Consider the following 15,121-nt stretch of genomic DNA (forward strand, 5'->3'; position numbering starts at 1 on the left):
TGGGCGGGTTTTTATTCCCTACTCCTCTACACGAAGTCTTGCAGAGCAGCGCTTGCGCGCTGGCTCTAGGCTCGACCTAAAAAAAACACTTGTTTTAGATCGGGCGCTCAGCCTCATGCGTCTGGTGCTTTGTCTTAAAACCGCAGTACTTTCCCCCTGCCCAAAATAGGAAGGTGGAAATGTAGCGCCTGGATGGGCTCTATTCTGGCTCGCCAGACCCCATGGGACAGGTTTGTAGCCCTTCAGCTGGAGTCCAGATAGTGCCTTTTCTTGGCCACAAATTAGTTTAGCATCTCGGGGTGGCCGAGCCCACAAATTAACATGGAGATCTGAGGTAAACGTGCAGTAGCCCGCCCCTCACAATATGCGGCATGTCAATCGCGCAAAAAAAAAGTGATAACGTCTTTAAAGTAAAATTTATATTTCTTTAACACGCGGAAGCTTTTCAGAGTAGTACTCCAGATTATCTTTGCGTTGAAGTATTTCTTAGAAGTATTTTTTAAAATATTAACTGAGAAACGTTCCTGCCTTGATGACATGCAGTTAGTAACTTAAGAGGAAAGTCAGTCATGAACCCTATTTCAGGTCTAGTTATTTACTATGGATTTAATATTATAAACTATTAAAATTAAACATGAAAGGTTTTTTTACAGCGAACACCCCAAACCCGTGCATTTGAAGCTGCTGTCATATGTGATGTACACAAAGGCGGCTTGGTGAAAAAGAATTTGCACAGGATCACACATATTGGGGAAACTGGGATTAATCTCAAATTTTTCAGTTTCACGCTGCAATTCAGCCATCTTTCATTTATATTGTGGTTTCACTTCAATAAAAGACCATAACGAATAATAAAAAAAGTTGTTATAAACAGCAGTATTGCAGCCGTGCTCCAAATGCAGCCTTTTGTGCTTGACTTCTTATCTATTTTTTCTGTTTTCAAAGAAAGCGTTTCCGCTAATGCTGGATAGATGTAATGTTCGAATTTAAAAACACTTGGGGCGGTTTGCAGTTAAAAGGTTTATCAGTGACTAAATGTCACAAAGATGCATCTGTTCCTGCCCCCCCACCCCCCAATCATTGTTTACAGGCCTGAGTCCAAAGCCAGCTCAACCAAAACTACACGTCCCAGAATACACCACCATGATAAATGAAATTCAAGGCCCGGCTTAGGTTTCACTGCCCTTCCAGGCATGGAATTACATGGCAAGCATAAACCTGTAAGATGTAAGAAAGACACTGACTTCCATCATATACAACTCAAATTAAAATAATAACACATTACTGAAGCTTCTTGAAAGTTTGTGCAGCTGATGGATGACTTTCTTTGGAAGAGCGAGGTGTATGAAGCCGAAAGGCCCCTAAAGTCGGTGTGCTTATCGCCCTGGTGCGGCGTGCAGTATTGTTGTAGGGTCTTTCCCTCACATGTAATGCAAATATTTGCAATGCTATAGGTCTCGCATTTAAATGGGAGACCTATGGCATTGCAAACAAACGGCCACAGTGTCCCGGCTGCTTTGAAAGTGAAAGCGTGCATGGCGCGCTGAATGTAAGCAAAGCATGTCGTCGTGCCTAAAGTAGGAGAAACTCAAAGAAAATCGCGCTTACAAGTCTAAATAACACGTACCGAGCAACAGAAGTAAAGGGGCCAGTAGCCATGGGAAGTTACAAATGAAGACATGGCCGTACTAAGTAGGGACTAACAAGCTAATTACAGAATTGGAAGCCAGACTTTTACGAAGGACAAAGACACAAGCCAATGTAAAATATGGGTGGAGAGTGGGCGCGGCTTCTCTCCCATACTCAACTACAGCAGATCGCCAGAGCAGCGCATGCGCACCAGCTGAGGCTCGACCTAAAAATGGACTACCACTTGGAAAAATGCAAAAAATGCAATATATTTCTTAACAACTCTGCCTGTTGCTGAAACCTGGAAAATTGGTGATCTTACCACAGCAAACCTTTTGTTGATGCCGTTTTAAGAAAAAGAAAAAACATGCTTATGGCATAGCATTCTAAGGCAAAAAGGATGTCTGAGAGCCATTTCACCAGGGCCAAGACCAGACCCCTACCACTGTATTGGTGCGAGGGGTGTCTGTCATTGAATTCTGCCTGTCTGCAACAAGACTGTCTGTGCATAAGTTCACAAAGCACTACTACCTTGTCAGCCAGGTCCAATGGGAAGGTAATGTTGCCCACTCTGTTCTGCAACACTTTTTGGTCTGAGCCCACTTCATAGACCATTAACCTTGGGGAGGTACTGCTTTGGTATCTATTCGAAAGTGACGAATGAGTGGTTAGAAATATCTATCAGAAGAACTAGTTACTAAACTTTTTTAACACTAACTCGTGGGAATTCCAACCGCAGATACATTGCTGACTTGCCCCCCTCCCAGCACTCCCCACCCACATTCTGTGGAGTGCACCATGGAGACCCTAGTGGATCCGCTCCTCAAGCCTGGAAAACCGCATCACAATCATAAAGCTGAATGGCCATTATCGATGCTTAACATTAATTATAAGAATTTAAGTAGAATTCTGGCAAGGAGGCTTTTCCATTATATGGTCAAGCTGATACACCCAAACTGACCTGGGTTTATTCCCAGTCACAAGACGGAGCATAACATTAGGCACCATTTGTCATTTCTTTAGAGTGGCATTGACAAGCTTGATGAGGCAGCAGTGTTTGCTGTAGACATTGAAAAGGCTTTTGATAGCCTGGAATGGGGATACCTAAATGAGGTTGTGACTCGTATGGGCTTAGGGTGATTCGATGAATGGACACTGCTGCTGTATACTGACACAACAGTAAGAGTTAGGAAGGGTAGAACCATCTCGTAGAGCTCTGTGCTGGGGAGGCGGACAAGGCAGGGATGCCCCCTATCGCCCCTGTTCTTTGCTCTGGCCATGGAGCCTTTGGCCAGCTATACAAGGCTTGGTGTGGCTTATCAAGGATTACAGTTGGGAACTACTTGGGTCTTTATCTGGACTTAGGGTGAACTCGCAGAAGTCAAAATTATTCCAGGCTACCCCAAATTGTGAGGTCTGTCCTCCTGATGTGGGAACCCTGGTGTCTTCCGTATCTGAGGGTTAAAATATATCACTATTGTACAGACTTACTGGAAGGGAATGTGGTATCGGCACTCAGATCTCATATGTTCTTTTGGAAGACCCTTCCGTTGCCTGTGATGGGGAGGATAGGTTTGATAAAAATACTTGCGTTGCTCCGTCAGCACGAGCCATGTTCTGTGAATTGGACTCTGTGCTTCTGGAGTTCATTTGGGGTCAGGGCCGAAGAAGAGGGGCCCCGGATTTTTAATCCTTTTACCTGGCAGCCGAACTACAATGGTATGTCCAGTGGCTTGCACACCATCGGCCAGGGCGGGCGATCACAAGGCTATTTGCCGTAGAGCTTAGGCCCTCAATAAACCGCTATTTAGAGTACGACAACCATGTGCAAGGGACTCCCAGAAGTTCCATATCATTATAAAATGTTGGCATTGATGCCTTCAAAAAATAGGTGTGAAAATTTCATACTCCCTGATTTGCCCATCGCGATGCTACTTGACTTACCACATGGCTGTACCTGGGAGCGGCTAGAAGAGTGGGTGGCAGTGGAAGCTTCTACAGTGGGATACTTGTTTGGAGAGGGGACGTTGATGCCCTTTGAGGTCTTTTGCCTGGAACTTGGTTTACAGCAGAGCCAGTTCCTGTTACATGGGGCAAGCACCATCACTCTCAGGAAGCATTGGGCCATGGACATGGTAGAACCCCCTTCACATCACTGTTTTTGCTATATGGTTATTTCATCAGGCACCTTTAAGGCTGTTTCTTGCCGCTACAGAGCCATCAGAGGAGATACTGTAGATCCATTAAAAAACTGAGAACTGTTTGGGAGGAGGTTTTGGACGTCCGCCTCCTGTTAGCTGCCTGGGTGAAGATACTGGCTGGAGCCCCTAAGATATCTCAAAATTCTCTGTTTAAATTGATCAATTTCTTTGTCCTCCATGGGGGCATATCTTATCCTGGCCACATTGGACAATACTTCCACATTGAGGGGGCAGCTTGGCCTAGGTGCACCACCCTGAGAGCCAGTCTGATTCATACGCTTTGGAGTTGTCCCTCTATTGGTGGGTTCAGGGAGAAGGTCCCTGGTAGAGTTGCTACAGTTATATGGGGTGAGATCCCTTGCACCCCGGGCCACTGTCTATTGGGGCGGTTTCCCCATGCATCTAAAATAAAGTGACCAGTAAGTTCCAGGCCCAGGCTTTTGTACTGGCCAAATGTGAAATCACCCTAAACTGGAAATCACCACAGGGTCCTAGATTCTCCTCTTGGTATAGGGAACTGAAAAATGGGCAGGTTGTGAGGGGCATATTTGACGTTAGTTAGGCCAGTAGGGGCATAGGCACGATGGAAAGCAGATCGGGCGTGGGAGGTGTTAGTGGAGAGACTATGGGCCTCGAAGGAGGATTTCCCAGAGGCCTCCCCTCCATTTTCACAGGGAATGAAGGGACAGGGCAACACTTAAATCCTGGCTGGGTGAATACCATATGGATTACTTTATAACGAGTGATAACCTCGCAGATACCTCTCCTCATTCATTCATTCATACATTATCGGGCACAGTGGGGTATAACCGTAGTCATGATGGTATGCTGTAATTATATTCAACTCTTGGTTGGGGAGGGTGATTTGGATGGGGAGAAAAGGGAGGGGGTAGGATATTGTACATTTTGGGGATGATTACTTCTCGCTTATTATTGGAAATGTTCTCCTGCGTAAAATGGTCCTCAGATGTTTGTTAGATATACAAACATTTTGAAGAGGTGATATCAATAAGCTGTGTTATGAATAACTCAGTAAAGTAAGTTTAAAAAAAACTAAATCGATGCAGAGGAGTGACACTTCTAGGTGGCTCTGCTCCCAACGTATAGACCCATCATGAACACACAGTAGAAATGCTCAAATTCTCATGATCCATTCCGGTTTCTAGGGGATATTTTAAGGCAAAGAATCTGCAGTTAGAGTATTTTCAAGAAAGTGTGTTACCGAAGGTAAGTAAATTGTTATTTTAGAGATGCAGTTGTGCCCTAGTCCTGCTCTTTCCAAGGTTTGAAAGAGGTTACCCCACTTGACCTATTGAAAGGCTTTCTCCCTGCCGAGGGTGAGCCTCAAAACCTCTAATTAGCAAAGACTTGGTTTTCATAGAAGATGTGTCTGGGTTTTCTAGATGTTTTTTGTAGACTTTTGAGAGACCTGCTAAACAGAAAATACTAGCCCTGATGTGTCTGAGAATGCACAATGCAGCCAAGATCTTCTATTAGAGAGGAGTTTTTCCATTAAAAAGAAAACTGTACTTTATTTAAAGAGGACCAGTGCCTAGAGATTGATTAGTGCTGGAAGATAGTTGGGTTTCATATGTAATGTCAATTTATGTTGAGGATATTAGAAGTTTTGTGTTTACTTTACTCAGTGTCCTGATTAAGCAATGCAATTATTTATCAGATGGTAACCCAAGCTCTATATATCCATAACATAATTTGTTTCTGCTGACTGATGATTTTTCCTATAATGAAGGCAGGCTTAACTCATAAGTGTGGCTTGTCTTGTGAAGCCCTTTAGTAGATAAACAGTCCAAATGATACTGACTTTGTTTCCTTCTATGCAATATAGTAGTTTTGATCAATTATTCCAATTACCCTTGACCTTCCAGGTAGGTCGCTCCCCCTCCGCAGCAGCGCCACCAGTGCAAGTGCCATCCTCCTTTTGCCGCCTCGCCCCGCTGTCTCGTGCTCCTGGTGCCCCCTGCACCTTGGTTTGCTGTCTGCCGCTGCTGCCTGCGTGCCAGGTACCCCTGCCACTGTGCCTGCACCCCCTGCCCTTTCTTGATTCTGTACCCCCGTTGCTGTGTACTTGTGCCCCCTGCCCGTTTACCTAACTTTTTCCCCCCCGCTGCTGTGTGCGTTTTCCCGCCGCTGCCTCCCCTGCGGCCCCGCCCCCCGTGCCCATTCGCTGCCTTGCCAACCTACCTCCAAGCTGATTCTCCCTTCCCACCTCCCCTTAAATGGCGGCCGCTGTGCGGGCGCGCCGCTGGCGCACCGAAGGCGCATAAGGCAACCCCGTCTGCGCCCGTCCGCGCCTGGACCGCGCCCAGCGCCAGATCCCCTGGCCTCCACACCACCCAGGACGCCCGCTACCGCTACGACGCCAAAACACTCATCGCTCTCCACCACGGACGGACCATCAACTGCTACAAGACCACCCCCCTCCGCCCCAGACATCGCAGTGGCCATCCCCGACAGATGCAAGATCTCCCGCAGAGACCGGACCAACGGAGTCGGAGGAGATATCGCCATCATCCACAAGAACACCATCATGGTCTCCACAAACACCGACGACACCCTCAACACCGTCGAACACATGCACTTCAAGATCCACACTGACCCCAAGACCACCCTCAGAGGCACCCTCTTCTACAGACCACCCGGCCCACGTCCCCAATTCTGCAATTCCGTCACCGACTTCATCAGCACGCACGCACTGACCTCCACAGACTACATCCTGCTCGGCGACCGGAACTACCATCTGGAAAACAACAACAGCAACTCCTCCACCCTGGTCGACAACCTCCCCACCCTCGGACTGAAACAGATAGTCACCTCCCCGACCCACATCGCCGGCCACACGCTCGATGCATCTTCTCCTCCAGCCCCCACGTTGCCTTCAGCCACGCTTCCAAGCTCACCTGGACCGACCACCACTGCGACCACTTCACCTTCCAGAAACCCGTCACACCTCACCGCACCCTACAGATCCCCCGCCGACGCTGGGGCAAAGTCACCAAGGAACTACTAGAAACACACCTCGCACTCAGCCCACCGACCAGCCCCACCAACCCCGAGGATGGGGCCCACGCCCTCAGACTCTGGATGGAAGACTGCGCCAACACCTTAGCCCCATTGAGACAACCCACCGACAGAGACACCAGCCAGGGAGCCAGCTGGTTCACCCCGGAGCTCCTGGCCTCCAAGCACACCTGCCGTAAACTTGAAAACATCTGGCTCAACGACAGAACGCCCGGCAACCACGCAGCCCACAAAGACGCCATTCGCAACCATCACCACCTCATCAGGACCACCAAAAGAGCCTTGTTCAAAGACCGCCTCGACAACAACGCCCACAACAACAAAGAGCTCTTCAACATCGTGGAAGAACTCTCCAATCCTATCTCCTGCACCAATGACATCCCGCCGTCGTAAGCCCTGTGCGACACCCTCGCTGCTTTCTTCCACCGCAAGATCAACGACATCCACAACAGCTTCAACCCCCGGCTGAACCCTAGGGACCCTGCCACGACGAACACTCCGAACCCCACCGACCACGACCTCCATACCACATGTACCAAGGTGAGCACGGAACACATAATCAAGACCATGAGCACCATCCACTCAGGCTCCCCGTCTGATCCTCTTCCCCACCACATCGTCAACAAAGCTAACAGCCTCATTGCACCCCACCTGCGCAACGTCATCAACCTCTCCTTCGAGACCGCGACCTTCCCTGAGAGCTGGAAGCACGCCGAGATCAAAGCCCTACTGAAGAAACCCAAGGCAGACCCAAGCGACCTCAAGAACTTCCGGCCCATCTCCCTGCTTCCGTTCCCAGCGAAAGTCCTCGAAAAGATCGGCAACACCCAGCTCACCCGCTACCTAGAAGACAACAGCACCCTGGACCCCTCCCAGTCAGGCTTCCGCAGCAACCACAGCACCGAGACCGCCCTCATCGCTGCCACAGACGACATCAGAATCCTACTTGACAACAGCGAGACAGCCGCCTTCATCCTCCTAGACCTCTACGCCGCCTTCGACACAGTCTGCCACCACACACTACGCACACGCCTCTACGACGCAGGGATCCGAGACAAGGCCCTGGATTGGACCACCTCCTCCCTCTCCGACAGAACCCAGAGAGTCCGCCTCCCCCGTTCCAATCCGGAACCACCAAAACCGTCTGCGGTGTCCCGCAGGGATCATCCCTCAACCCGGCGCTGTTCAACGTCTGCATGGCTCCACTCGCTTGCATCACCAGACTACACGACCTCAACATAATCTCCTACGCCGACGACACCCAGCTGATCCTATCCCTCACCAAAGACCCCCTCACCGCCAAATCCAACCTTCACCAGGGTATGAAGGCCGTCGCCGATTGGATGGAGGCAAGCCGGCTCAAGCTGAACACGGACAAGATGGAGATCCTTATCCTTGGGCCCAACCCCTCAGCGTGGGACGATTCCAGGTGGCCAACATCACTGGGAACCCCCCCCCCCGGTACCTTCCAACCACGCACGCAACCTAGGAGTCATCCTCGACTCAAAGCTCAGCTTGACCAACCAAGTTAACGCAGTCTCCTCCTCCTGCTTTCGCACCCTCCGTATGATCCACAAGATCTACAGATGGATCCCGGCGGACACACGAAAGACTGTCACCCACGCCCTCGTCAGCAGTCGACTCGACTACGGAAACGCCCTCGTCCATACTCATCAGCAGACTCCAAAGAATCCAGAACGCCTCCGCACGCCTGGTCCTAGACGTCCCACGCCGAGACCACATCACCCCACACCTGAGAGACCTGCACTGGCGCCCCGTCGACAATAGAATCACTTTCAAACTCATGATCCACGCACACAAGGCACTCCACAAGACCGGCCCAGCCTATCTCAACAATAGACTCTCCTTATACGTACCCAATAGGAAACTCCGCTTCGCCGACCTGTCCCTGGCCGCCATCCCGCACATCCACAGAACCACTTCCGGGGGCCAATCCTTCTCCCACCGCGCCGCCAAGACCTGGAACGCCCTCCCCCTTCGGCAAACCGCAGACCTCCCGGCCTTCAGGAGACTGCTCAAGACCTGGCTTTTGGACCACTAGCAGCAGACTCTTAGCCCCCCCCCGCGCCTTGAGACCCTAGCGGATAAGTAGTCTACAAATCCACTGATTGATTGATTGAATTAATGAAGAACAAATAGAGGAATTTCAGAGACTAGCAAAATGAGCATCTGGTCTTATGAAGCAATCAGAGGTAAAGGGGCTTCAAAACTCATAGTAAAACATTAATTAGAAGAGAAAAGGCCACCCACATTCGTCGCGGCTAGTGCACTCTGTTACCGGTCACGCCCCCCGAAAGAAAGTGAAGCAGAGTCAGGAAGGAGGAGAATTCTGTGGATATGCTGCGCTCTTCCCTGAAATTAGGGCAATTTTTTTTCCTGTGACTTAGGTCTCACCTGGATTTGCCGGTGCCTCTTCAAGACTCTAGGAGAAGTGGACACACTTGCTCCAAGGCGAAGCGCTGTGGCACCCGGACCGGTGGCCGGAGGCTGAGGTGCGGTTTTGCAGTAGGCAGTTGAGCTAGCTGCGTGTTGAGCTTGGCTCCTGCTGGGACCGGACGCCGCCTAAGAGCTTGGAGATGACTGGGCTGATTTGAAGCCGGGCTCTCGCTCAGTTCCTGACACTACCTGAAAAGTCCACAGTTGAACCGGATAGAGCTCCCTTCACCCTTGCTCTTCGAATCTTGCTCCCAGGACTCATTTACTCTACGGCCTGGAAATACGGACGCAAAATAGTCACAAAAACAAAAAACTCAGTGAGTTTTTGGTCAAAATAGCTACACTAATATCTGACTTTTTGCGCTATGATTATTTTTTGCGACAACTGCTGGGGTATGAAAAGGGTCTCCTCCTGAAGAAGAGGGGAGTGCGAGGAAAATAGATGTATCAGTAATCCAAGGTCCAGGAGCCACCTTACCTACACAGGCTGTACGTAAAAAGGACCGGATCCCACAATACAGGGGTAGTAGGTACGTGATGCACCTACTTTTTTTTTCTCTCAGAACTGGAAATGTATTCCCTGTGGTTGGCGGGAACCGACAACTGGCATCCGACTGAGCTAGATATATGTGCATAAAAAAAGCGGGTGAAAGGTGGTCCCGCAGATAAAGAAAGTGAAGTATGTGCATATTTAAGCGAAAGCCTTTAGTCGCCAATCCCATTTTTGACAGTCCATCTACCCCAGTTGTTAAGTCATGTAATAAAGGCGGTCGTTCCAACAACCGCATTGTAACAATGCATACCATTACCCCATAAGTCATAACAACGACTTGCGGAGGGGGGCACTGGTTGTTGGAATAGTATAATTTACTATTCCAATTCCAGTATGTGCAAGAGTAGGGAAGGTGTTGAATTTTAAATCCAACACCTTCTGCCACCTGCGCAAGTCGTTGTTTCTACTTGCTGAGTAATGGTATGCGTTGTTACAACGCGGTCATTGTAATGACTACATTGTAATTCCCTGCCGGGAAAAGTATTCCATGCACCATGGGCAATCTCCTTGATTTAGTCTCTCTGAAAATTTTCGAGGCACTTAGTCCTTAACGACTTCAGTTCTTGCTTCTTGATACCCTTCATCTCCGTCTGGACCTAATACATGTTCGGTCTTATGGTGCAGAGAATATAGACTTTAGGAGCTATGGGAGAAAGAACCATGAAATAGGGCAGAACTCACTCCTTCTGATATTGTAAGCTTAGACTTGAAGCCCATTGCTTGTGCCTTTTTCACTTTTCTGTGATTTTGCACTTTTTTAAAAGTTTTTTTTTAAATTGGAAAATCAAAACAATAAGTCATAACAGAAGCAAGTACTTCATTTTTTCCGCTGTGAATACTTATGAATGGTTTAAACAATAGGGGTACAGGAATTACTCATGGTGAGCAACATACTATTTTATCACTTTGTACCTGTAAGTTGTTAAAAATCTTACTGTATGTGGTTATAATGTCTTGTATTTTGGTCATTTTCTCCACTGTGTGCACATTCAATATTCATACATATTACATTTAACCAATTACAGGTAATACTGACTTCAGGTTACTATGCTGTGTTCAGAGTCAAGTTAATTGCAAAAGAACTGGAAGGCACGTATGATGGTGCCATTCAAATCACAACAGATTATGAGGTAATCATCTTCACTTATAGGAGTGTAAGGCTGTTTATCTGTACCTGTGGAATTTTCCATTAAGATGTCCCTTTCAAGATGTTATGAAAACATATTTATGAACACATTTGTGTATGTTTCGTGTGCATTCAATTTGTGGGGGTAAAAGGTGATTAGAATCTGGGCCCACCTTTATGAACAAAAGTTGTCTGCTCCTGAGCCCACAAATGCAGAGTGGGCCTCAGAAGATGGAGCAAATGTGTGCAAAGATCATCCACTCTGTCTTGATTTTGTGCTAGATCATAGGAGGGCTTGGGCACTACAATTGAAAACCAGGCCTGGAAAGTGGTGCATTTATGACAAAGGATCACTTTGGCACCATTTTACACTAGAGAAACACATGGCCAGCCACCTCAGTCAGTCCTTGATCACTTTATGGGCCTGTCACGGTTCACGAATAAGTGTTTTTGTAACTTCTCTTTTTTTTTTTTTTTTTTTGCAGAGTTTTATATAGCGCGAACTAGAACCGAACCGAATCAGTTATCAGAGCGCTTTACATAGCACCAGTTACGTTACATGAGGACACACTTTTCATTTTAGGCACGGGGAGATTAAGTGATTTGCCCAGAATCACAGGGGTTTTTTGGCGTCGTTACCGAGACTCGAACCCAGATCCCCAGGTCCGAAGTCGAGCGCCTTAGCCGTTAGGCCAACCCCTCTCCCCCTTTAAACTGGCAGTGAACTTATGACAGACCATCTGTCGAAGCCAAAGTCCTAATTGCACTATGCTCTGTGCTAACCAGGCCGTGTCATTGTTTATGTAGATGTGACCTCTTACAGTCTCATCTTTTGATTACACTCTGTTCCTGCTGTTTACTAAAACAATTAACCAGTCTAGTGTATATGGATTTATACTTACTGAAAAGTAACAAAATGTCTGCTGTCTTCCTGTTCCAAAATGAGGGGTCTGTTTTTGCCAATGATGCAGATAGCTAACATGCTTCGCAATTGACCGGCATAGGTCAATAACATTTCTATTTATATTAAATTCCTCACTGTGAATATTGGACCATTTTGGCTTTAAATGTGATTATGGCATTTTAGCAATACAGCTACCAATATTATGAAGATGTTCTTTCTAACACAGCATTGCTCTGTTACAATTACATTGCCACATTACAGATTATATTGAGACACAATATTTTACAATGTTTTATGTTTTTTTAAAGATGTTCAGAGCATTTATGCTTAAAGGAAGGATAGGTAGTCATGACACAGTAAGAAAGAAAAATCGAAAACACAATGGAAGTCATAGTGCATTCATTGTTGGAGAAAGATCTACGAAAGTGTGTTTATTGCTCACTGCTACTTCGAGAGAAAAATACTGTTAGAATTCTAAAGCAAACTACACATCATAATGTCTATATAAAAAGAAAAGACCTTGTGTGAAAAAAATCTGTGGTTGCTTGAGAATTGTGGCACTTCCAGATTTGACTTGCCAGTAGCCTAACCAGGAAACCTTTCTAATAAGCTACATTTATTCACCATGGCTGACCAGTTTCTTAGTAGAAGAAAAAACAATATAGGCATTACGATGAAAAAAAAATCAAAACAATGAGGAGCAGATCATTTTACTGTAGTGTCTGAGGAAAGAACACAGGAGAAAGGGAACACGTTTTTTGTTAATATTTTGAGAAGTTGAAGAGATTGTCTTTGTGCCTCTGACTGAAACCTCTGTGATTAAGGACGTTATTAATCTCTCCTAATTGTATGTATGCCCTTATCACTCACTAATCTGAATCAAATAAACCAATACACAAGATGTGAATAAATATGTTTAGAAGCATCTTTCTGGTTCTCAACAGATTTCTTTCCACTGTGGTTTATTTGGTGTATTCATAGGGGCTTTAATATTACATTTTGTTTGTGATGAATAGTGTTTGTGTTTTAAAACATTTAGAATAATTCATTGCAAAAATAAACCTACAACAGATCACTTCGAAAATCCATAATGTGGAGATGCATGAAAGTGAAGTGAATGATCGGGATAATAATTCATTTCTAATGTAGGGTAAACCATATATTGGGACACAAAACCCCACTCTGGTATGCAATAGCTCTTCTATTCATTTCTGGATAGCAGCCATTTTAGCTTTTTCCATGCTTCAGGGGTAGAGTTGATTAGTAGGGTTGCAGGAAACTCTTTTCCCCTAGGGTAGGTACATGGGGAATGTGACTTGCCCAAAGTCCCATTATGGCAGTGGTTCTCCCTTTTACCATACTTATTTTTGTTGCATTTTTTGTGTTGTGCTGCAAAGCAGGCTCTTCACTTGTCTAGGAATCTGCAGCAAGTCGCCACATATAATACATTGTGATTCTAAAATTTCTTTTTACAGATATTAACAATTCCTGTAAAGGCAGTGGTTGCTGTAGGATCATTGTCCTGCTCACCAAAACGCATCACCCTCCCTCTGTCTTTTCCAGTAAGTTGCATTTCTTTTAAATGTTTGTAGAGTTATTGTAATTTTGATAAACAATGTTATGAATGTCTGGAGGACTGATGGAAGTTCATAGCTGTAACATTACAGTTCAGTTGTCCTTGCCAGTGACCTCTCTTACTGAATAAGTCAACTGCTTTACACATCTGTAAACACTCCACACAATCACCCCACCTCTTCCCTTTGTTTCCAAGCATGACTCACCCATTTACCCCATACATCCTCTACCACCTCCGCCAGATAACGTTTGTTCCCTCTGCTCACCTTGCTCCAAGTTTCTGGCTTCATGTATAGCTCTGAGTTTTCACTAGCTACAGAACAATATATATATATATATATATATATATATATATATATATATATATCTATATCGAATATATATATATATCTATATATATATATATATTTTTTTTTTAACAAAACAGATCCCTCAGTAGAGATTTGCAGTGATAAAGCAATTAAATCAGGCATCACTGCCTTCACATTGGCTATCACAAACCTCCTTGATACTTCACTTGTCGAAGTTCCTCAAAAACAAAGCAAGCCATCATCAACTCTTCACAGAGGATCAGCTGCGGACCCAAGATGTTACCTAAGTATTGACTCAGCTCAGGCCTAAATTGTTACTTTTGTAGCGTATAGTCACCAAACAACAAACTACTCACCTGGAGAAAGTCTTCTTACTGAATTATTTTCAGTGTAGCTTCCCACCTATCTGTACTGCTAAACATGAGAGTGCAGCACATCCTAGCTTAGGATAATGGTCATGCCTGTGTTTGTCGCCTGCTTAACTTATTTGCTACAATTGTTACCATTGGCCATACTATTTGCTTGGTCACCTGACTGAATATGCTGATCTAAATGTTGTCAATTGTTTACATTAAGTCTTACTAAGTACCCTCTTCTAAGCAGTCCCCTTGATTACATGATGCCCCCAAAGGTTGTACTGTCTGGCTTACCATTCAGATCTTTGTCAGTCTAGAAAGATAGCTCATTAAGTCATGTTACCAATTCAGGCAAGGATGGAATTAAATGTACTTAGCCTAACCAACCAAAAAATCTGACACTACCCTATTAGGTTAATGGAAACATTCACACCTTCCTCTTGTTTTGTCAAATTCAGTGAAACCTTTCTGCACTCCATCTCTTAATGTTTGACACTTGGAAGTCTAATGTGACAAACATCTACCCAGCAATAGAAAGTTGTCCGCAAGAATCCCTTTGACTCTCTAGGGCTGCTAAGTGGCATATTGCCCCATTTGAATAATTTTTCCCCATAATTGATTTGACTTTGTACAGGTAACTGCCTGCACTCTACTATAGTCGCATGTGCACTGGGCACCCTGAGAAGACGCTAATCTAGACAACTTACAAAAGGTGCGAACCATATTGCTGGAGGCACTTCCGAATTTAAATCACCTTACACATGCGCTGTAAGGTGTACAATGACTCCTGATACGGACAGACTACAATTTCAAACCATTTGCGTAGTCTATCAATCCATCCATCTTACACAGGAATGCACTAAAGCTGTCTTTTTTTCTTTTTACCATTTTCTTTGGCGTCTAAGATCTGCTTCCTAGAACTTGCCTTTTGTTACTTCGCATGAGCTTAAAGAACATGGAAAAAGTGCCT

The 15,121-nt window shown here is 45.8% G+C and overlaps 1 protein-coding gene across 1 annotated transcript in view; it reads left to right on the forward strand.

Moving 5' to 3' along the window:
- TMEM131 (transmembrane protein 131) overlaps window positions 1-15,121 on the forward strand; it is a 1,081,228-nt gene that overhangs the window by 592,875 nt on the left and 473,232 nt on the right. Inside the window, exons 18-19 of the mRNA XM_078658243.1 lie at window positions 10,905-11,009; window positions 13,385-13,471. Coding sequence (XP_078514369.1) covers window positions 10,905-11,009; window positions 13,385-13,471 — 192 coding nt within the window. The remainder of the gene's footprint in view (window positions 1-10,904; window positions 11,010-13,384; window positions 13,472-15,121) is intronic.

The sequence above is a fragment of the Lissotriton helveticus genome, chromosome 8 (assembly GCF_964261635.1).
Source record: "Lissotriton helveticus chromosome 8, aLisHel1.1, whole genome shotgun sequence".
NCBI classification, from domain to species: Eukaryota; Metazoa; Chordata; class Amphibia; order Caudata; family Salamandridae; genus Lissotriton; species Lissotriton helveticus.